We start from the raw sequence: 23,436 nt of genomic DNA on the forward strand, positions 1-23,436 counted from the left end.
CATTCACTTGCTGGAGGCATCCCGACTTGAGCTGTCTTTTGCCAGCTACCCTGGCACTATAACTCTCCCCTTCCCCCGTCTTTCCTAGTTTAAAGCCCTCCTTACCAGGTTGGCCAACCTGTTGGCAAAGACCTGCATGCCCTGCCTCGTGAGGTGGATCCCATCTCTCGCCATCAGTTGTCGATCTTCAAACAGGGTCCCATGGTCTCCTTGATTTGGCAGTCACAGCTGAGATGCCAAAGAAAGAACAGGCATGAAAACCAAGGGCCCATATTCATGCAGAATCCTGTTAGGGAGATACAATTACAACATAATTGTACCTTGAGCCATTTACAGACATCAGACCATCCTAGTCACTGTTCAAGAGCATGCTGCTGTTGCCGTTATTATTATCAGTTATTTGTATTACTGCAGTGCTTATCTATATACCAGAAATGTATTGTACAGTGTCTTACACAAACACAGAACAACACAAAATATGTTCCAGTGGACTTGTAGTCTGTGAGAGGGCACTGTGGTTAGGTACTGAAAAATAAGAGGGGACCAGCCCAGGATAACAAGCACAATGCCAGCAGTGTAAAAATTTTCAGGTCATCATAGCAGAGGGGAATTTGAAGGAAGATAGGTAGCTTTGTGACTGTTTACAGGGTGCTCCTTCCAAGCATGAGGGGCAGCAAAGGAAAAGCAGTGAAAATTATCTGCTTCAAACATGGCTTGCAGACACCAAAAGCTGGTATAATGGGCTGGTCAGCTGGGAACTGGGAATCATTAACTTAGGAGTAAATGAGAAACAGCAGCTTGGGCAAGATCAGACTGTGCACCCTGGACATTGAGGATTATCAGTTTATATATGATGAGATAAAAAAGATGGAACTAACAAAGGGACACCAAGAGGGATGACATGGTCAAAGCAATGGGCAACAGTAGTCACCTTTGCCACAGCTACCCTTATGGATATGGGCAAGAAAAAATTCAACAGTCAAGGCCAGAAAAGGACATTTAGGTAATCAAGATGCAATCAAGATTCAGTGAGAGCTGTAACTATCTGAGCATACAGGAAATGCAAGTCTCAGTGCTGCTGTGCGGAAGAATTCTGCCAGACTTTGATATGATGTACCTAACAGTACATCATATGAGAAAGATATGTTCGAGTTAAAGATGATATCCAAGTGATGGCAAGGTACGTCTGTTAAAATTGGTATTATATAAATTGCTGGTTCTAATCACAATTGAAATCTCCAAGCAGGAACCTTGATTAGAATTTTCTGTTCTAGTTTTGTTTTTCCTTTATAGTTTTTAATTATTTTTCTAAAGAAAAGTTGAAAATCATTAGCTGACAATCATTAAGATGTGTTTACTTCCAGCTGAGTAAAGCTTTGGCCTTAGATTTTTGTGCTTTTTTGACTAATTCAGAAAGTAAATTTTACTACACRTATCCTTTAATCATTTATGTGGTTTAATGTAAATTGTTTGAGATTTTAAATGATTGCATTGTATCACTTCAGAACATGGTGTATGGTATATTTGTTTTTAGTAGCATATTATCCTCTTTTTAACATTTATTTGTGTTAATGTGACTGGAAGCAGAACTCAGTGACGGTGTACAGAAACTCTTGTTAAATTGTTTCTTATTAATAACTAAAACTTTAGCATGCTGGACTCATGAAGAAAAGATTTATCAAAGAATGGCTTGCACTTAAAACTCTTCCTGATGATCATGTCCTTCAGGATCTTCAAAATACAAAATACTCTCTTGCTATGTTTAACAGAATTAAAAATTTAAAATTTCTTGCTTTTTCAGAATTTAATCATTTATTTAACTTTGATTGAAGGTAGGTGGAGTTTCACAAGAAGATACTTTTTGCTATAATAGAGGAAAGCAAAATGTAAGAAATACATTTCTTTCTTCTTCCAAAGTCTTTCTCTGGTCCAGAAGAAAGAGATAGGAGAACAAAGAGATAGTCCAAGAATTTGTGCTCAAAATAGTCTGTTTAGTAGCTGTAAAAGGTTGCCATACAATAGTCCTTGCACAATGTTAGTAAAAACATGCTAGTCTATAATGTGATAATAAAGGCTGGAAATAAAAGAGAAAGACACTGAACGGTTAGTGTTAATTCCTTCAGTTCATGAAGAGAGATATGTGTGCATGTTGCTTTTAATAACTGCAGGTGATGCATTAGGTTCATGTTAGCCAGCCTTAAACTAGAGGTTGAAAAGGATTTGTTTCTGAGATAAAGAATGTCATTGTTGTCCAACACATTATTTGTTTTTCATCTACTAATCTTAAAATGAAAAGATGCTGCTTATCTCTTGGGAATCTTTTACATAGGGAGAAATAGAGCAGAAAACAGACAGGAGATTCAGGAATGGCCATTTAATGTATAGAAGAATGAGATTATAATATGAACATAATGTAAGAAGTGAATTGATTTCCTCTTCATTGATAAAAGAGATATTTTTAGAAGTACTTTCAATATCGCTTTGGCTCCTTTCTCTTCCCCAAGCACTGTAGTTTTTACTAACAGGCAAGTAAAGCCCTAATGATTTTGACAGTATGCTCATGTTTTTATAAAATGCTTTTTCTAAAAGGTTTGGAAAGGTTATCTTGAGACTAAATGGGCACAGAGTTGGTGTGATGGAATAAATAAAGATTTCTGTCTGGCTACCAGCTACAGTCAAACAACCACAGAGATTACGTTGCAAAATTTTATGTTGACTATAAATGGTTCATCTACATTAGCATTACAGTTTGCATCAGGAGTGCACTTTCGAAATGAATCTCCTGATCATTGCCACTTACCCTGCTTTGGTTTGCTGAGTGCACAAACTAGATTCCTTTTGGATGAAACTAAACCAAAAGATGCATTCAGTAACTCAATGAATGGGCTTCCACCACTAATGGGCATGCAGTCTACAAGCCTAGTCTGGAACTAGTGCAAAGTAAAATCTCCTGAAATGTGTAGTGTGGATGTTGAGTCCTCAGTGCTACCTGTTTCACTCTACAGAGCTACTGCTATTGCACTGCATAACACTGTGTGCTGATGTAGACATGGTAAAAATCTCCATTGACTAAGGAATTATTGATTCTTGAAACTGCAGTCTTGCAACAGAACCCAAAGAGCTTGCAGGAGGGAAGAACATTCCCATGGCAAATGGCGTTCTATCTAATTTAACTTTGTCTTTTTCTGAAGAGTAGAAATACCGTGGGGAAGATACCCAAAATAAAGTTACTGTTTCTATGAGCAAGCAGACTGCAGCTTAGGAGAATGGTTTGCTTTAGGGGAAAATTCCAGCTACATAGTCATGTTTGAACCTCTGTCTGAGAGAATGCCCTGTACACATTCAAATTCACATGAATCTGAATTTTATATCCTGTTGATCTCAGAGGATTGGAAAGAACCCAAGGGAATTTGTTAGAGAAGTAAGTGGCACTTAGTTTGCAGCTGGCACTCTAGTTGTTGCTACTGAAAGTTAAGGATGATGCTTAGAACACTAGAAAAGGTGAGACTGAGAGAAACGCAGGGCAAAACTGCATCATCTTGCAGGAGAAGGACTTGAATTAAGACAGACCGTAATATTTTTCTGAAGTAATACTTCAGTATGAGGCAGAAGATGAGGAAGTCTCTCCTGATTCCGAAGAGCTCAAGCAACAAAAAGTTGTCACTGTTGTCAAGCTTGCTGTAGAATGCATGTGGCATATGTCTGTGTCAGTTGGCTTCTGTTCACTTTCTTATCCATAGAGAGCACTACTGATCACTGCCCAGAATTACCGGCATCCCATGCTCCACCACTACCCAAGCCTAAGCCTAAAACTAAAAAAGCTCTGCTACCACCAAAAAATGCTATTGCTGCTTCCACCACCACCAGCCATAAGAGTAATGAAGCACCTTATGCTAAAAAAAAGGGAAAGGCTCCTGCTAAGCAGCCTCCTCTCCCACCTCCCAAGCCAACAAGTCACAGTGCAAATCGAGAAGCTGGTGAGTACTGCACAGGCAGTGCCCGTTACGGTTGGTGCATGTGCATGGGGGTGCTTGGCTTGGTCTTTTGATAACTTTTGCTTTTGTAAATACCTGTGTACAAAAGAGCGTGCAACTGATGTTTTTGAAGCAACTGATGTGTTTGAATTAGCTCTCCGCTGAGCTCTGGTTCTGCTGTCTGCAAACACTCCAAATAATGGACAGATCACTTTGCTATCTAAAAAACGTACACACAAGACCAAGCACATTAGAGACTAGATTGTATTCCCAGTTAAAGTGTGAATGTTGGCAATAAAATGACCCAGAGAACTGTTAAAGAATCAGCAGGGAAAAAAAGGTGACTTCTAAAACCAAATGTGTCTGAGTTGCCCCAAAGTAAAACTATTTTGGGAAATGGTATTGCAGTAAGTTTCTGCTGGAAACATCTGCTCATTCAATAAATATGTCAAGATTACAAGATCTTGAAGAGGTGAAGGATAAAATCATGACTGCATCTTTAAAGACCATTGAGTAGCTTTTGTTTTAGCTGCAAGAACAAATTATAACTCATTAGAAATGGCCAATCTTCTGTGGGTTGACTGGTGGCTTTCTATGATTCTAAATATGCACTGGAAATGGAAAATGCCCCTCATCAGATACATAGCAAATATCGCTACACTTTTTAACCAAAATTTAGCAATGATGCTAAATTAAAGAGATTATAGGTAGCTGTCTTCACGGTACTGATCTCCTCAAGTTTGAATGGTTGTAATTTAGAAGATGACCAAAATGAGAACACCCAAATATAATTTAAACACAAGTGGTACTATGATGAATGGACTGTGCATATGCCTTGGCCAGCTTATATAAACCTTATGTTTTCAATCCTCTTTCAGTCTTTCAAAGTCCTCAGTCCTTCCAGTTTTCTCTCCAAGTATACTTCTTCCTAGCTTGCACATTTTGGCAAGTTTTGTATTTGAAGCATACAGAAGAGGGCTGTTTGAAAATATTACAGGACTGCTAAAATTAAAATAATAACTTTAACATAAAATATCCATTAACTTGGTATTACATCATTACTATATCAGCAGACCACAAGAATAAACATTTTGAAAATGCAGAATTTGCTGCCTGTATTTCAGATTCAGATGAAAAACTCAGTTATTCCAAGGTGAGGGAACCGTATAACAGTAAACCTTTTAGAAATAACCCATTCAGATAAAGAAAATGTTTAGGCCTATTGTTGGAAACAAATTCTTAGGTATGTGAGTTGTTTAATTAAAATACATACAAATTCCAGATTTGTCTTTTAGTAGCCTTTCTGAAATTTCATGGAATGCTTGAGATGATATGGGTATAAAATATATCAATGTATCCCTTGTCTAAAATAGTACATATTCTAATAGTAATTTCTTTCAACATTAAGTACATTGTATTCGTTTGAAATAGGGCTATACTTAGTAAATAGAGCTGCTTGGGAAGCAGTAGTTAATACAGGAGGTTTATTAGATCCCCATGAAAGTGAAGACATGATGCAGCCAGTGATCCCATCACATGAAGGAGGATAGGAATGTGAATAACTGAACCATAGCTCTCATGAGGCATCACAGCAGGCTATTTCCAAATTGAAACAGTAGATTTGGGAGGAGGGGGCTCAAACAGAAATATCCACATTCCACAAGACAAGTAATCATCGCAAAAATTTTAATTTAATCAAAATTCTAATTTTCTACTGAAAGAGAGATATGACAGAAAATTGTCAGCCAGCCCAGCCAGCAGCAATAACAATAGCTCTTTTGACCTAAGGGAAAGTGGGAGGAAATTTTCTCTAGGAGAATTCTTTCAGGTTTCTGCATCTGATTGCAAGTCCAAAAAGGTTCTGAGACTAATGCAAGCTTTTTTTTCAATGGAAACATCTTTTGACATTTTCCCAACGATAATTATAGCATGGCTGTGTATTTGTATTATGCTGGAATTCTTAAGTCAAAGCATGTAACTGGTTTCGTTGACTTTGAGCCTGTGTTTAAGTGCTTTGCTGGATCAGAACCAGAGCCATTTGTTTCCACTGCAATTACGGACAGCTGTCTATAACATTTGTTTGTTTCCTTTTGATTTGCTGGTAGGTTAGTCAGTGATTTGTAGTTGATTGGTAAGATTAGTGCAGTATCGGTAGATTCTGTCTTATGCCCTTTACAGTTACCTCGTAGCACAAAGAGGGACAGTGATTTGCCTGAAGTCATGAGTTTCTACAGATTTTTCCAGATGTACTGAAAGCCACTCTAAATGTTTATAAACCGTAACATTCTACTGCAGCAGAGAACGGTATAATGTGTCTTTTTCTATTATTTTCCATCTTTGAGATTGAGAACAGTCTAACTGTGGAAGCTATTTTTATATCATGAGCTTATTATGGCCAGTATCTGTATTTTGATTCTATCCTAATCTGCTGGGGTTTTGTTTTTATTTAAATGCTTATAAGTAAAAGAGGCCTGCTTATAAGTAAAATAGGCCTTTCAGCAGGTTTCTATTACAGCTTTCTGTTTTACTCAGAAAGCTTGGCTGCAAGGCTGCTGTGTAACTTTTTAATGATTTCATTTGTTCTCTTGGGGTTAATGCATTTTTATTTCAGCAGAAGTGTTTGAGTTGGATGTATTTTGTTGAAAATAACTGAATTGTAAGAGGGTTGTTGTTTGTATTGCTTTTTAAATGAATGTCAGAAATCTGAGTTCCCAGTTCAGACTGGGATCATCCCAGTTCAGACTGATGGTGCATCATCACAGCAATCAGAAATAAATGTGACTGGAATGCACATGGGCATACCGGGCTAGTTAGAATCTCTTGCCAAATTGGGCAGTGATTATAGTAAAGGCGCAACCATATATGTTTCAGTATGGTAAATATCACAGAAGTAAAAAGCAGTGTTACTGGCGAGCCTGTAAAGCTACTGTCAGAATCTCGTGTCACTACATTTTCAAGGCTACCAGAGTTTGTCACTGGTAAGACAAACAGCTCCAGTTCATATGGGAGGCCTTCAATGCCTCTCCCATTATAGAGTTCATTTATGCAGAGCAAGGTCAGTGGATCCTGCTTCCATTGAATTGACATGCCCAGCTGGACTTGCAAGCCCATCTCGTTTTGCTGTCGCTCTGCTTCCTACCTTTAAGTGCAAAGACACCACTTGCAAGAACATTGTGAAACTGTAGAATCACAGAATAGTTGAGTTTGGAAGGGACATCTGGAGATCATCTGGTCTAACCCCCTGCTCAAGCAGAGTCAGCTAGAGCAGGTTGCTCAGGAGTGTGTCCAGTCAGATTTTGAGTATCTCCAAGGATAGAGATGCCACAACCTCTCTGGGCAACATGTTCAACCACCCTCACAGTGGAGAAGTGTTTTCTTATGGTCAGATGGAATTTCTTGTGTTTCAGTTTGTGCCCGTTGCCTCTTGTCTTGTCACTGGGCACCACTGAGAAGAGTCTGGCTCTGTCTTCTTTATACCATCCGATCAGATATTTGTAAACATTGATACGATCCCCCTGAGCCTTCTCTTGTTCAGACTTTTTCAGCCTCTCTCTGAGCCTCATATAAGAGATGCTCCAGTCTTTGTAGCTCTTTGCTGGACTTGCTCCATTAAGTCCCTGTCTTTCTTGTATGGGGCAGCCCAGCACTCTGCCTTAATGTTTGTAAAAACAGACTCCCATCCACAGGCAAGATAAGAATTTAAGTGATGCAAGATCCTTAATCATAGAATGATACAGGTTGGAAGGGACCTCTGGAGGTCACCTGAGCCAATTTCACCCCGCTACATTCAAGATTCAGTTTTAAAGCTAGATCCAAATTCCAAGTAATCTGAAACTACAGTTTCACAAYTGAGAGAGTGTTGGCTTCAGTGCTAATTTAACAAATTTCTACAGCTCTCTCTTTCTCAGTCACTTTCTGCACTGTCAGTGTAGAAAGGTAGGATCTTCTATAAAGCAGAAGCCTAATTTTGCGGTCTCTGATTTCCTCTTCAGGAAGCCCTCATACTTTCCCTGAATCTCATAGAGAGTCAGGAAAACTCATGCTTCTAGGAGCTTAGCTCAGTTAAGGAGGTAGACAGTTTTCTCTGTCTAGTAGCAAATTATTTAACCCAGGCAGTTAATGCTTCTGAAAGAACTGCAGTCTTTAGATGATGTCCAGACAAGTTGTAAGGGTGCTAGAGTGCTAGAATCAAACTTTCACCCATTTCTGAGGTTGATCCCCCTCCACTGTTCCTAGGCAAGTATTCATCATTTCAGTTTTCCCACCTCTAAAGCTGAAATATGAAGTGTAATATTTACTTATCAAGTGTATGATGAAGGATTATAAAAGTATCAAGTGTAATTTTTTCAGTTTTTGAAATATCAGCACACAAGTCAATTCATGAAGAAATGATGCAAAAATTAGTATAGTTGCAAGACTGTAAAATTCTTTTTGTTTTCATATTTTAGCTAGTTCCTCTCATGCAAAAAAACCACCAGTCTCCCAGTCCTCTTCATCACCATCTCCTTTGTCCACATCATCTCATCCCAAAGCCTCTAAGGAGACTTCCAGCAAATCGGGCACATCGGGGACTCCCAGGGGCAAGAAAAAACCTGGGAAACAGTCAGCCCCACGAACAGCACCAGATGGGGCTTCTTCTTCCCCCTCAGGTGCTGCAGCCAACAGGTTGGAAGTGAAGGCAGAAAAACCTGAGCCTGAGGAAACTTCCATAGTGATTTCTGAAACTGAGGACATAGACCAGCAGAGCAAGCTGGTTGTCCCCCCTCCTCCCACTGCTGCCCCTCCGCCACCTCCGCCTCCACCTCCTTTTCCTGCTGCAGCCACTCAGTCCAGTGTCTCAGACACACAAGCTGCATCAGACAGCTGCAGAGCAGGACCATCCGTTGCTGGATCAGATTATAAACCTCTTCTCCAGACTGAACATGGCACAGATGAGAACCTGAGCAGTACAGCCCGAGACAACAGTTCAGATGCCAGGGGAGAAGACACGGAAAGGTAAGGCTGTATTGCTGTCCTTGATAAGTAGTATGGCTCACTGCTAAGGAAGCCAGATTTCTAGTGTTACTTTGACTTAAGGGATGCTAAAGGCACATGGAGATCTCTTATTTCTTTTGCTGGCTGGCCCTGAGAAGAAAATCTGCACGCATTTCTTAGCAGTCCAGGGCAGTGTTGCATCCCAGCACAATTTTTTCCTTGACAACATCTTTGTGCCATTCACCTGTAATACCTAATGTTTCTCGAGAATGTCATTTGTCATAACCTGCCTCCTACATTGTTGCCTGGTTTAATATGACCACTGTAGTCAACAGCTCAGCTAGGTAGCAGGTAACACTTTTATTTTTCTCTCATAAAGGCAAACAAAAATTGAGGCTGAATTACAAAGGTTTTACTTTTTTTGTGGATATCATTAAAAATCTTGCTACTAAAGCTCTCAATTCAGTAGCTGGATTTACTTGCAACCTTTAAAATGACATTTCCAGGCTTTGACTGGTAGATGTTTGGTTTGTCACTGCCTAATAACTTGTCTAAGTCTGACATACCATAAAATCAAGTTAAGAGCAAGGTCATAATTACATTTTTCAAACAAAATAGTTGGCAGCAAAAAAAGCAACTGGCTTCTTAATCTGTCTTTTCCTTGCCACAGGAACCAAAATCTTTCATAATGACCCAAGAGGGTTTAGTCTAGATGCCAGCGGCCTAGAGAATTTCCCTTGAATAGCAAAACTTTTGCTGGTACATGGGTGTGCCAGTATTACATTCCTGTGCTGGCTTCTTCTCCCCTTGCTTTACCCTTCATTTATATAAAGGATTTTCCGAAGGCAGAGGGCACTCTGGTGCTGATTCCCCTGTTCAACAGTGATGGAAATGAACATTTTGGACTCAACAGCAATAAAATTGTGTTTGCAATAAATAGAGTCATCCTTACAGGATAGGGAGCTTTGTACTCCCTTCCACTCTGGGACTCAGTCCTCTCACCACCAACATTATTAGCTGTTCTTCTGTTCTTACTAGCTGCTATGTACTGTTGGTCCCATCCCTCAAGAAATAAATAAGAACACTGATTTCTTTATGTAAGCTTTGCAGCTCATCATTTCAGACTGTTTGCATCTTTTTTCCTAACATATATACATACATATATATGCACACATGCACGTACATAATATATGTTATATATATGTGTGTTATTTTTTATATATATATTTTGAGAGAGTGAGAGAGAAGTCAATTTGAATAACAGGACTTTTATTTTCATACTTTCTTATACAGTTTGTCTCCCTTTTGTGTTCTATGCTGCTTCCATTAATGTGACATCATGTTTGCTTACGAATTAACAGTTTGGCTACCAGAGAAGACGAAGAGGAAGAGGCATCTAACCAAACACATGCTGAACCAGGGGAGGAAGCTTCTGAAGCTGCAGCCACTCCTGAGAGTGAAAGTAGCAGAGAGAGCCACTGCAGTGACTCGGATTCTGATGGGCCCATACTCTACACAGATGATGATGACGATGACGATGATGATAATGGAAGTGCAGAAAGTAAGCCTCTGACAAGGAGAGTGTACTGGGAAGGAGTGGCCACCTTAGAGTATATCTAATATACATGTTTGAGCTGGGCTGGGTCAGAAGTCCTACTAAGCTGCTGTGATTGCATCCAGATTGATAACTGGAGCTCTCTAGTTGTGTGTAGTTTGAAGACACTTACACCCAGCCAGTTTTTGTGTAGCTATTCTGAAGCTGTAGCCTGCCAGGGAGCAAAGACTTTGGGATGGGACTGCTAGTAAGCACATCACTCTGCAGGTGACTGCATTCCAGGATTTGGTTTTACTGCAGGGCCTCCCGAGGTGCAATTGCAGGCTACCTTTTGCACATTGCAGTATGTGAGCATGCTTGACCCATGTTAGTGTGGAGTAAAGAGACAAGGGTATGGTCACATAAGATAACTTTAGATGAATTAATGTTTTACCATGACTGAGAAATGAGTGTCCTGCTTCTCCCCTCCTCAACAACTGTGATTAGAAACATGCTGGGGCCAATGCAGTGGTGGGAGCAGATCAAGCATTGCATGGATGGGAGTAGAGGTTGAAGGAACAGGTTCAGGAGAAAGAAGGGGATGGAACAAGACCTCCACATTTGAGCATCAGTGAGCCATTAATTTGGTTTATCCATGTCATGAACCTCTACCCTTAAAGCACCTCTGATTTTACACTAACCAGTGTGAATATGAACTGAACTGCACTAGAGATCACAGAGTTTCTTGTGGGAGTGTGGTGAATGAGGAGGTTGTTTTGCAGCATCTCTCCGCTGTCGGTTGGAATGGCTGAGCCCAGAGCCTCCAGGTGGCTCAGTGTCACATAGCCACCATCCAGGCTGCAGGTTACAGAGGAGCACACTCCTCCAGGTGTCCATGGACACCGATCCCAGCAGCTTCTGGGAGCCCCTGCAGAAGACCCAGGGTTCAAGGGTGTAACAGTGTGAGCACAGGTTGTGGTGGAAACCCATCAGTCAGCAGCCAACTTCCCTGTCTGAAAGTCATTTGTTCCTCTTTGATCAGAATGCTTTAAGCATTATAGCACCTTTGCAGAAAGAGGAAATCACAGTGGATTACATCTAAGTTTATAGTTTAGAAATTTCAGCTGGGTTCATGGCTATATCACCACCCTAATTTGGCAGACATCCTTGCTACTGCTGGAGGGGGTTGTCCTGCCTAATTCCTGCTCCCAGCTATTCATTCTTCTCTTAGGCCAGCATTCATGCTTACTTTTTGATGGTGACTGTTGTTGAGCTGGTTTTCAATTGAATCAGTTGTCTGATCCGGCTCCCCAGTGGTTGCACCAACACTAACACTGGAGCAAAGGAGGTGGCAGCAACAAGAAATTTGGGGCAGAGAGAAGGGCAACACTACCCCTACCACCTGCAATGTGGCCTTATGCCAGAGTAAAATGAGAGTCAAACCATGGCTTGACAGCCTTGCCCACAGCCATTCAGGAGGAAGTGGTTTACTGTGCTTAGTTAAGAAGGCCTGAACACAAAAGTGCTGTGTCTGATTTCTGTGTACAGAAGGGGGATGAGGGAGAATGAACATTTCATTTGTCTGGTTGCTGGTCTGGCTGAAGATGAAGAGCCACATAGCTCAAGAGACTGAAGTCTTCTGTAATTCTGGTTGTCTGCCTTTGGTCTGAATATGAACTGAAAATTAATGTATTCAGACAGCAGCACAGCATCTTATGAGGAGTTGGGAGCCTCTGATTTTACCAAACTATCTTGCATCATAAAAAGCCCGCCAACGTAGAGCATATGCAGTACCCTCAGTCAGAATAGCAAGAGACAAGGGAAGGACTAAAAGCCATAAAAAACATACTTGTTTCCACAGCTGGCTGAAGCTAATGCTGGGAAAATTGAATGGCTGTTGTCTCTATTATATCTGTTTTGTGGATAAATATGTTGCTTCAGTGCCTGGGGGTTCATGCTTAGAATACTTTACAAGCACTAAGAGCACTTTCTAAAAGGTATCTTTTAATTTATGAATTAGTCTATGTTAAAGGTGAAAAGCATTACACAAGAACTAAGTGATGTTAACTTGAAAAAAATGAAAAGAGAAGATTTAAGGAAAAGATGAGAGAATGAGAATAAACCATTTAAGGCTTAAGAAAAAGTGCAACAGTTTGCTGATGATATAAAATAGGCAAATAAATCAACCTGTAAGGTATCAGATTTCAAAGACACTTAAGTGCAGATTTGTCATTTTTATCCTATCACATCACAGATGACAAGTGATGCTTGTAAAACTATTCCATAATTTTGGTTGCTAGCTTTTTCATGTAAGTCCTTCAGCTTTTTATTATTGTGAACTGAGTTGAAACTATTTTTCTTCTGATGCTAATTAAAATTCCTGTCCTGCATGTGGCAACAAGGCTGCTTTGGGGATGTATTGAAGTCCTTATTCAGAATTTGTGTCTGTAACTTAAGCATGAATGAACTAAATGTACCCTCCTCCTTCTTTCCTCAGGCTCTTTGGCAAGTAAAATTCGTCGCAGGGATACTCTTGCTATCAAACTTGGCAACAGACCATCTAAGAAAGAATTGGAAGACAAAAACATCTTGCAGCGTACATCTGAAGAGGAGAGGCAGGAAATCAGACATCAGATTGGAACAAAACTAGTGAGGTATCAGTTGCAGTGTAAACGTGGTTTTACTGAGTGGAGGTGGGGGAAGAGACTCAAGAACATTGGGTTCACATTTTAAATTCAGCCTGATACACGCTGCAGGATCTTCATGGTGGAACTGGCTGGAGAACAATGTTTTTATTTCTCACAAAGTTTTTGTTCTTCATGGAATAAAACTGAGAGCTTTTGAAATGTTAAAAAAAGGAGGAAGAGAGTAAGACTTAATCCAGAATAACCAATACCGTGGTTCAAGCTTTTCCTCAGAACTGGTTGGTTGGGACTTGAACTTGTATATCCCCATCTCAGATGAGAGCTGTAGTTCCTGGCGTATAGAGTCTGTCTCTGTGTCGTCTTTCCTTCTGTCCCTTTCCATCCTCTTCCTGCTCTCTAAATGTTTAATTATTTGTATACTGGTTCCAGCAAAAGAAACTAACAGAGACTGGCTTTGTAGACCCATGCTTAGTGTGTTCACCTCTGAGCCATGCCATACTCTTAACTGCTATAGGATGTGTGTTACTCTCTCCTTCTGGACTGGAGAACGTTTCATGAAAACCAGCTAATTTTGACTCGCATTTTCCAAGTTTTGTTAAAAAATTCTTCATGAATGTTAATTTGGATTTTCATAGTTCTCTGAGAATAGACTACAGTATGTCTGGATTTTCCCAGACCTGTCCTTTTTTCTTGTGCCCAGAAATATTGTCCAGACAGACATTTGGAGGATGTCCTGTGTTTGTTAGGGATTTCCAAATATTTGGTAGTCCAGTAAGTATTACTACAGTACAGAAGTACAGAAGCCCTATATCAGCACTCAGAACATGAACTGAATTATTCTGTGAATTGGATAGCTAGCTAAGTAATTTTATTTAATTCCTTGACAGTAAGAGTGATGCATCTATTGTGTAGAATCCATGGGTCATTTTTCTTCTACTAATAAAGCAGCATGGTTGTTATCACTGATTTCCTGACGAAAATCCAGCTCTGGTAATCACATCCTGCTTATCTGTCTTCTCTCTGTGGCTTAAACTGAACAAACTGCTCTTTGATTCCTGTCTTAAACTGTCTTGTGTAGCATTGCTGGTTCTGCAAGAAAGCTGGCACATTCACCACATAGTATTATTTTGATGACCGGCAATAATATACGTGGACCAATTTCAGGACCCCCTCACCGAGTTTGTGCGAGTTACAGTTTCCGAGTTGTGTTCATGTCTGAAATCACAACCAAGTTTAATGCATGTTCTTTTAAAACTCATAATGTTGTAGTCAGTACCTGGCAGCATAAAGATCTGATTCAAAACCTACTGAAACCAATGGAAATCTTTCCCACAGTTCAGTAAGTGTTGGATCAGGTCTTAATTTTGGAACTTTCTACAATGTGGGATTGATCACTTGTTTTAAACCTGCCTGTCGTTTCTTCAAAATCTGAACATCACAGCTACACAATGGAAGCTTTGTACCTAATTTGATCTAGTGTTTGGGCTGTTAAAAAAAAAAGTCCAGTGTTAAAGCAGTTCTTTGCCAGAACTCCCCCACAGTGTAACTGAAAACCACTCTCTCCAGAGCTGTGTTTTCCTCGCCTGCTTTCCACACCAGAAAGTCCACACTTCAAAGCTCAGCTCCCTAGTCCCATTTCATGGCCTGCCACGCTGGTTCCTATGCTGCCACCCATGCCACCTGCATCTTCCCCTTTTCTTTGAGGGTCACAGACATGCTAAGGGTTCTCAGAGCATGACTTGAATCTGATGGGTTTCATGAGGCCAAAGATACTCTGCAGTGAATCGTGTGAAGTTGTGCTGGATGGAGAGGCTGCCTTTTGGGACTTTCAGCTTTAAGACAGGTGCAAAATTAATTTTACTGTTGTAATTCCTCTTGCTCCTTTTTAGCCCTAAATGAACTTGGTTAGTAAACATAAAGACAAAACCAACCATGTTCTCTGCTATACAAACAAGAAAAAGAATACCTCATATATTTTCTAAAGTGGTAGTTATTGCATATAGGTAACCAAAAAAATTAAGTTTTGATTAAAACTCCACAATTTTAATATGCGTAGCCATTGGTGAGGAATATGCATCTTATGGTTGTTTTAAAAAATAGACCCAAAATGAATAGGATTTATATTCAGAATATCTGAGAATAATTTTTTGATTGCACAGCTTATCATAATTATGATGCATGGGGACAAAAAAGTTTTGTGAACCCTTTCATTAAATTATATTTCTAAGTGGGGAATTAAAATTTGCTAGCACTGTTTCTGTGATATTATGCAAGTATCAGTCACTTATGTGTTCAAATGGCAATACTACATATATTAAAAACAAATGCCCACGCAGTACTGAGGTTACATGTGCACACACATAACTGTGTGTGGAAATTACCTGTGTAATTGAATACCTCTGTTGGAAAAGAATAGCATGGTTACATGAGAAACACCTTTTAAGCTATATTAAAAATCATAAGGTTCTATTTGGATCTGGTTTTAAATCAGTTGCTTACTTTGTTCTCACAGGAGACTTAGCCAGAGGCCTACAACTGAAGAGCTAGAGCAAAGAAATATCCTAAAGCGTAAGTATTTTATGCAAATTTAAACTATTACTTACTTAGAAAGTGAGCACAACATATGTTAGACTCATATGGAAGCCTGATCTTACTCTACTGTTAGTTTCATAATGAGACAGAAATGATGCTCTAGAAAATAACATGTCAATGCTAGACCTATATGTTAACTTGTAATGGCAGCTGTGAGAATTGCATATATTCAAGATGCCAAATTTTGCTGGTCACAATCCCACTTCTTGAAGCTGGTTCCAAAGACCAGGAATGAATTAGATACTCCTTAGAAGTAGTTCTAGGCTGTTTAAACTTCCACCTAATTGTTACAAGGAGGAAGAGGGAGTATCAGGAGGAGGTGGAATATAAGGAAAGGCGAAGTAGAAAGAGGAAAGATGAAGCGTTCAGGGAAAAATGAATAGGTATATGCCAACTACTTGAGCGAGTTGGCCTTTATATCCCCTCTTCACATAAATGTGTTTGTCTTCTTCGTACTGAAACCTGCACAGGATATTCTCACTGAGTATCTTCCTACTAATGAAATCCTTCCTCAGTGTCCTTGATGAAGATTTTGAACCTATAATTCAAATAGGCTGGGGCAGAGGAATAAAGCACATTAGATGTATACCCATGATACCTTCCCTCCAATTTATTTACATTGCTTTTGTTCTTAAGCTGGCAAACTCTTTAGAACAGGCATTTTTTGTCTTCCTTTATGAACACATTCATAATATGTATGTTACCTAAACACATACTTTAAGAACTGCCATGGCAAGGTCCTTCTAGCCTTATATCCTTTCTGCAAGGGTGGCTAGTAGTTGATGCTAGAAGTATAAGAAATAAACGATAGAAATATTTCCAGGGAAGCAAATCCACTTGGAAACCTTTCACATATAGCAGCAAATCTCCCAAAGCATCTATTCTTAAGGTATAAGAACTTTTCACATTGATGTAGCTGAAAGAGCCATAATGTTGTCATTTCCAGCAATTGTTCGATAAAGGTGGAGTTCATCACCTTGTGCACAGCGTGTTGATGGAAGAGAAGGAAATGGGTTGTTTACCTGGCAAAATCCATGGACTGATGGCAGCATCACCTGCTCAGACTAGCAAATCAAGGAGAAATAACAGTTACTGGCTTTCGGGCAACCATTCATGCTAATTAAATCCTGTTGCTCGTGTCTGAGCTCTCAAAAGCCAAATAGTGCCACATTTTAGCCAAAAGGGAGAAGTTACAGTTTAGGCACTAAGGTGCACGGTCAAGAGACTCCTGTCCATTATATAATCTGAATAGACTTTCTATGGGCGTGATTTCTGAACCTATATATCACCTAGTGGTAATAAAGATAAAATGTGAAATGCGAATGTATTTTCTATGATAAACAGCACATGCTGGACCATGTAACAATGGTAATTCCAAGACATGTTTGGTGGTCATGGCTACAGCCACTGAACACCAGCTGGGCTGCCCTGTTGCAATCTCTAGATAGCTAATCTCTAGATAGCTATCTAGCAACATACATGTAATCTATTTAAAATCACCTTTGCAATTTACTACTTTTGCAATAAGAAATCTCAAAATTCGAAAGCAGTTAATAGATTTCTTCTCCTGTTTCAGCTTGTTTACTTTACGCTTTTGGCAGCACTTTGCACTCGTATCTCTTCACTGTTCTTGTTGTCTGTAGCTGCTGGTTCCATGAGTCTGTCTTAAAGGAGCAAGGGAGAATAAAAAATAATTGTGGGAAAGCAGAATTATTATAAATTACAAAAAATAGCAGAATAATTGATGAGAACATGTAAAATCCAAAACTGCTTTTTGCTCATTACTGAGATATAGAATATTTTGAGTTAAGAGTGATCTTTAAAAAACAAAACAAAAAAAAGCCAGTATTTTTGGTGACAATCTACCTCAGCCTCCTTTGACAGTGCAGGTTCTCTCAGCTCTTAAAGCATTTGTATATTTAGCATAATTACTACATTCCCTTCCTGTGGATCATTTGAAAATGTTTAAATCTTTTAAATGCCTGTGTTGTTGTAGGCAACTTCTATGAATAAGTTTGGATTTGTTTCATAAAGCTTCATTCCTTCTATTTTTAAGCAGTGGATGGAGAGAAGGGATTATATTATTGCATATATGTAAACTATAACTAAGGGAAATTAGTGTTTTGGTAATATTTATCACTTTGAGGATAAACTAAGTGGCAAAGATCCAAATGTTTACTTCAGAATTAAGTCCAGCCCAAATCTTTGAGGAGGTTCAGAAAAAGTCATTATTATTTTCTTTTTTTTGTATTTCCAGCTGAAGTGAGGAAATATGTGTTGCAAGAATTTTGTTTTGATAATATTTTCAGATAAACCATCAGTTACTGAAAATCCTGTRACTGTGTCTAATCACTAGGCTGATTTCTATAAAAACAATTTGGGATAAAAGCTTCCAGACTTCTGATTCTTCCCACACTAAAACAAAGAAGTTATGATAACTCAAGAGTCACTTGAAGATGAATAGATAAAGTCCCATGTTTTTAACACAGATAGGTTTCTTGTGTACTGGCTTTGAGCTAATAGTATTTATAGTATTGTATTATGACAAAGAAACTTTCTACTCTTACGGGAATTTCAGATTAAGGTAATTGTATTTTTTCCTGCATCTGTAAAGGACAGTGAACTTCTTGGACTGTGCACCTGCATGCTTGCCAGTACTAGCTTAGTAGAAAACATAGTTTAGCTCTTTGTGCTAGTTAAGGAATATTAATGATTATCTTTGTTTGTAAAATGAGGAAAGAGAAGCTGCTTTTTGCATTCCATAGCATTCCAAGAGGCAAGTACTTTGTTTGTCTTTTCTTTTTCTTTCCCTAGCAAGCCTACAGAGAAGTCTAAACGTAGTTAATCCCCACAGGGACGCAGTAGAAAGTTCAGTTTTATGCTCCTGGAGTACTTTCTGGTAAAAAACAGAATAGTCCTAAGGCAAAGCAATTTCCTTTTCTCTTTCTCCCCTTCTGCTATGAAACAAATGTCCTACAGAAGTAGAAGAGGACCATATTTAATATGGCAAAACTTGCAGCAGCAATAAAGGTATAGATGCCAGGGAAGCTATTTGTTCAGCTTTCGTTGTCGGATTTTTTAACTCCAAGGACATGATAAGTGATACTAAATAAAACTCTTTTTAGTTAGGAGCCAAATCCTGGTTTGACCTGTGTGCTCATGCAGCTCCTAGGACTCCTGTAAGCAAAGGGAGATTACTCAGCTGGTCCTTTGCCAGTACAGCAGCAGCAGGACATCTGAGGAGGGGACTTGCAGCTGGGAATGCTGTGCTTTTATTTTATTTCTCCACAACATACAGATTAGATCTGCTTTTAAGGTGGAAAGCAGTCAGAAATGTGTTCCTGTGCATTAATGTTTTCCTGTTTCGGCAAGTCAGTTGATACCTGCAGCTAAAATTTGGCACTCTGGGTGGAATTTTCCACAATACCCGAAGGAACAAGGAGCACGAGTCCCATTATTTTTAGCAGAACACATATTCTTAAATCACTACAGCAGCTTTCAAAACTTTTACCTTAAAAGACCAAAAATACTTTATAGGTATTATTATTAGGAAGAATTTGTATCAGGGCAGTGTTTCTGTAGCACCCAGCTTAAAACAACTCTACTCAGCAGTTTGGAGATTTGAAATAGGTGTTCTAGGTATGAGGGAGAGTAGTCAGTGCCATAAGCCAGRGGCCAGTCTGCCACATTCAGGTTAAGAATATTAGCAGTTAGAATATTGCCAAATATCAGCCATTAGAATATTGCCAAAATCAGATTCACCATATTAGCAGCAGCCACCAGATTTCAGTCCCTTTTCTTTAGCTCTTGAATTTTATTTCTCAAAAAAAAAAAAAAAAAAAAAAAAAACCTTCAATATGTAAACCATGTCCTTTGCCCTGACCTCTCATGCAGAGGACTGTCTATTCCCCATGAGTTTAATCCATGAGTGAAGGAGGTTCCTGCTGCCTTCAGTGGGAGCTTTCCTCTGCAAGACTGGCTTCCAGCCACCTTTGCCAGCTTCCTTCGGGCTGTGCCTGCCCACACCCCCTGCCCAGCCTCTAAGATGACTTTCTTGCTCATCTCCTATTTCTACCTCTTTTCCTGAATCCAGCCTTCCCATTGCACAATAATGGGAGCGCTGGGTTCGCAACCTACAGTGGTGTAACTTAACAACTTGGGACAGGCAGCTAATTTCAACCTTCTTAAATGACCAGATCAACTTTTTTGAGTTATTTTATCTTCCCAAAATACTAGAGAAATAGTATTTCAGGTGGGCCAAGCTGTTAACAGGTATCTCTTAAGATACAAATTAAGCAGCGTGGGCTGCTGTTTCTTACATCAAGCTTCTTATTGCTGCTTCTTAGGAGACGAAGTGATCTAAAGATAGCAAAGAAATGTCAAGATATGACTAGTCAAGAGTATATTTTACAAGCAAAATTAAAGAAAACTCAGTACAGGGATGTGTGTATTCAGTTACATTTTTTCTGTTGTGTCTGCTACTGGATAATTTCTAAGAGGTAGGATTTAAGAGACCCCATTCATGAAGAGACAGAATTCTTTTTATGTGAAACAAATCCCATGTGAATGGAATCCTGAATGAATAGATTGTATTAATTACCTCAGATATTATGTTTATTGATTGCAAAGACAGTATATTTAAAGAAAAGCCAGTCTCCTAGAGATTATTTTAACTGTCCTAAAACAGCTAGAGAGCTTATGATTTGGTTAGGTAAAAATGTTATGTAAAGAGTTCTCACTTAAAGTCCTAAGTGCTTAAGTATGGCCAACTTGTTTATTGATAGAAGTATTAGTAAAAATTTTTTTAAGTAGATTAATTCTCCATTCTTTTTCTTTTATTCAGTTTATGGTTCCTCTGGCAGAAACAGACCATCTGTTTCTTCAGGTTTTAAGAGAAAAGCTATTAATAGACCATAAATTGCATTCACATTTCAATATCTCAGTAAAATAAGCATCGACAATAGATCCCACCTGGCAGCAAGTCTGCAAGCTTGGATCTTGCCAATGGTAATTTGAAGTTGGTGTTAAAATCTTTTAGAGCACTGCTTGCACTGGCGTTGTCTTTTTCTTACTGTGACTTTCTACTGTTTCATAGTGTTGTTTTATGAATTGTTCCTCTTCCCTTTTCCCTCATATTCCTCTTACATGAACGTCTGTGGGTCATCAAAGGAAATCTGCAGGTACTGTGAGGTGATCTGTCTTCAGTATTACTCCTGTAAATATGGAGGAGACAGAAATAGAGTCTAACAGTCATGAGTTCAAGGTTCAAGCTCCATACTTCATACTTCTTTTGGCCAAGCTGTGTATACTAACACAGCAGGTTGGCCATAGCAGACAGGGCAAATCATATTAGACCAGGATTTAAAACTGCCTTTTCATCTGTACAATCTGGCCATGCCCACAATGGACAAATGAACTCCTTTAAATTTATTGTTGGCCTTGAACCATGGCTTGGATCCATAACCCCCAACCTTGAAGAAAAATGGATCAGAATTTCACAAACAGTTCTAGCTGGTGTATTTCAGCCACAACAAAGATAAACTTACACATGAGCATCAGAGGTGGACTGATAAGGCAAATAATATTCTTCAAAGCATACATCAATTTGAAAAAATGCTGAGTCCGTATGAATGTGCCTTTGTAAGTTTGCTTTTCATTGGCACTCAAGAAATCAAGTTTGGTTAGCACAGAAATTTATAAAAGTTGCAGTTTCATGCCCAAATACTTGCAGAAAATGCACAGGTAATTATTTGCCTTATCCTTTTAGGGTACAGAAATTGTATGTTGCATTTGGTCTAGTTAGTGGCCCTTAACTAAGAGGACCTGAGTACTAAATACTTAAAATCATACACTTGCATTAAAAAATCAGAAATAAAGAAAAAGAATCTAAAGTAACAGAAACATTTTGCATTAAATACTGACTGCAAAAAAATGTCATTGATTCATTGTATTTTGTAGCAGTAGAGGACACGAGGCTGATTCAGATACTCAGAGCAACCTTTTTTCTCAGCCCTTGCAAGCACAGTTAGACTCTTAGTCTAAAGTCAATAAATGGCTTGATGGAAGTGACTGTAATGTTAGGGCAAGTAACTAAAATGTTAGACAGCTCTTTCAGGCTACTTCTTAATTGTTGTTATACAGGAAGGAAATGACAGAAGCTTTCTTTTTGCTGTGTTCCTGGCCCATGGGGGTGACTCTAGATGTCTACAGAATTGGAGGAGATGAGGACAGGGAAAAGAAATGAGAGCACACAAAATCCAAAAAGCAGGGATTACATGCAGCATAGCCCAGAAATGTGAGCAAACATAAGCCATGACTTTACGGTTTTAATACTTAAACATTCATTCCTTTTTATCTTTTCTAAAAACAGAGAAGAATGAAGAAGAGGAACAGGAAGCCAAAAGAGAAATAAAACGTAAACTCAGTAGAAAGGTGATGATGTGTTTTTTGTACTGTATATTTGTGTACATAGTAAAACACCAGGATTATTTTTTATAAGATTCTAAAATTTGGTGTATATATATTACCGCATATCTCCACCAGTCATGTTTCAAAGGCAGTACAAGCCAAATCCTTCTTGGGGGAAACTCCATTCTGTCCAGTTTCCCAGACTTTGAAAAAACATAGGGGAGTCTGGCCATGCTTACTATTTGTCTGTGTGAACAGGAGAAAGAAATGACAGGCCAGTTTCCTCTGCGAGCATGACCACTGCTCTCATATATTCAGTTCAGGGGCAGCCACACATGTAGATCCAGTCTTCCCTAGAACACCAGATTTCTCAGCAACGGTGAGGACAGAAAAGCAGTGTGGACCTAAGAAATCCCTTCACCATTCTCCTATCCACAAGTCAGTGGGCTTGGCTACTCCCAATGGGATTACATGTCTCATTCTCCTTATAAATAAAGCAGCGGATATGCTGTTCTGACTTTTGGGGGCAGTTCTGGGAGAGGATGGGTGAAGTTTTTGTAAGTCTTCCTAGTCTGCCCTTCTCTGCAAAAATACATTGGCAGTATTTTATTTGCTTAATATGATTGTCCTTAGGTAATTAAAGTGAATGTTGTTTGAAGTGACTAAAACAATGTAGTTGGGCATCCTAATGGTTAAGATGATAGACTCCTAGTTATTCCCCCCCCCCCAAATCTGTTTGTTAGTTAGACATACCCCTCCAAATCCTGATTATTTTTTGTATTATAGTTGAACACAGCAGACTCTRTATTTTTTAACAAAAATTATCCTATTGTCTACTGCGGTAAATAGTGTGACAGTTGCAAAGTCACAATTAATATTCCAGGAATAACTGTCAAGATTCTTTGTGACCTGCCTGACAAAGGCTATTTTTATAATTGAAGAAATCAGGTTGTGCTGCTTCCCTATTCCTGTGCTGCACTCCCAGGTTGGTGCCTTTTTTTAGACACCTGAAAGTGACCTTATTTAGAAATACCATTAAATTTCCCTTGAGATTATATCATTTCCTCAGCTTTTATTTTATTTTATTTTGTATTATTAAAATTACTATTTTCTGCCTCCCACTTACAGCTCAGCCTGAGGCCTACAGTGGCTGAACTTCAAGCAAGAAGAATCCTACGATTTAACGAATACGTGGAGGTAACGGATTCTCCGGACTATGACCGCCGTGCAGACAAGCCTTGGGCCAGGTTAACTCCCGCAGACAAGGCAAGGGACAGATGTAGATTATAAAAAAAATTCTTACCTCTTT

At 39.1% G+C, this 23,436-nt stretch overlaps 1 protein-coding gene across 1 annotated transcript in view; it reads left to right on the plus strand.

The window, feature by feature from the left end:
• Window positions 1-23,436, plus strand: part of PHACTR2 (phosphatase and actin regulator 2) — a 64,120-nt gene that overhangs the window by 27,390 nt on the left and 13,294 nt on the right. Inside the window, exons 5-10 of the mRNA XM_026084289.1 lie at window positions 8,423-8,969; window positions 10,310-10,509; window positions 12,980-13,136; window positions 15,640-15,695; window positions 22,090-22,151; window positions 23,256-23,393. Of these exons, the coding sequence (XP_025940074.1) occupies window positions 8,423-8,969; window positions 10,310-10,509; window positions 12,980-13,136; window positions 15,640-15,695; window positions 22,090-22,151; window positions 23,256-23,393 (1,160 nt within the window). The remainder of the gene's footprint in view (window positions 1-8,422; window positions 8,970-10,309; window positions 10,510-12,979; window positions 13,137-15,639; window positions 15,696-22,089; window positions 22,152-23,255; window positions 23,394-23,436) is intronic.

Source organism: Apteryx rowi, unplaced genomic scaffold (assembly GCF_003343035.1).
Source record: "Apteryx rowi isolate R43461 unplaced genomic scaffold, aptRow1 scaffold_633, whole genome shotgun sequence".
NCBI lineage: Eukaryota > Metazoa > Chordata > Aves > Apterygiformes > Apterygidae > Apteryx > Apteryx rowi.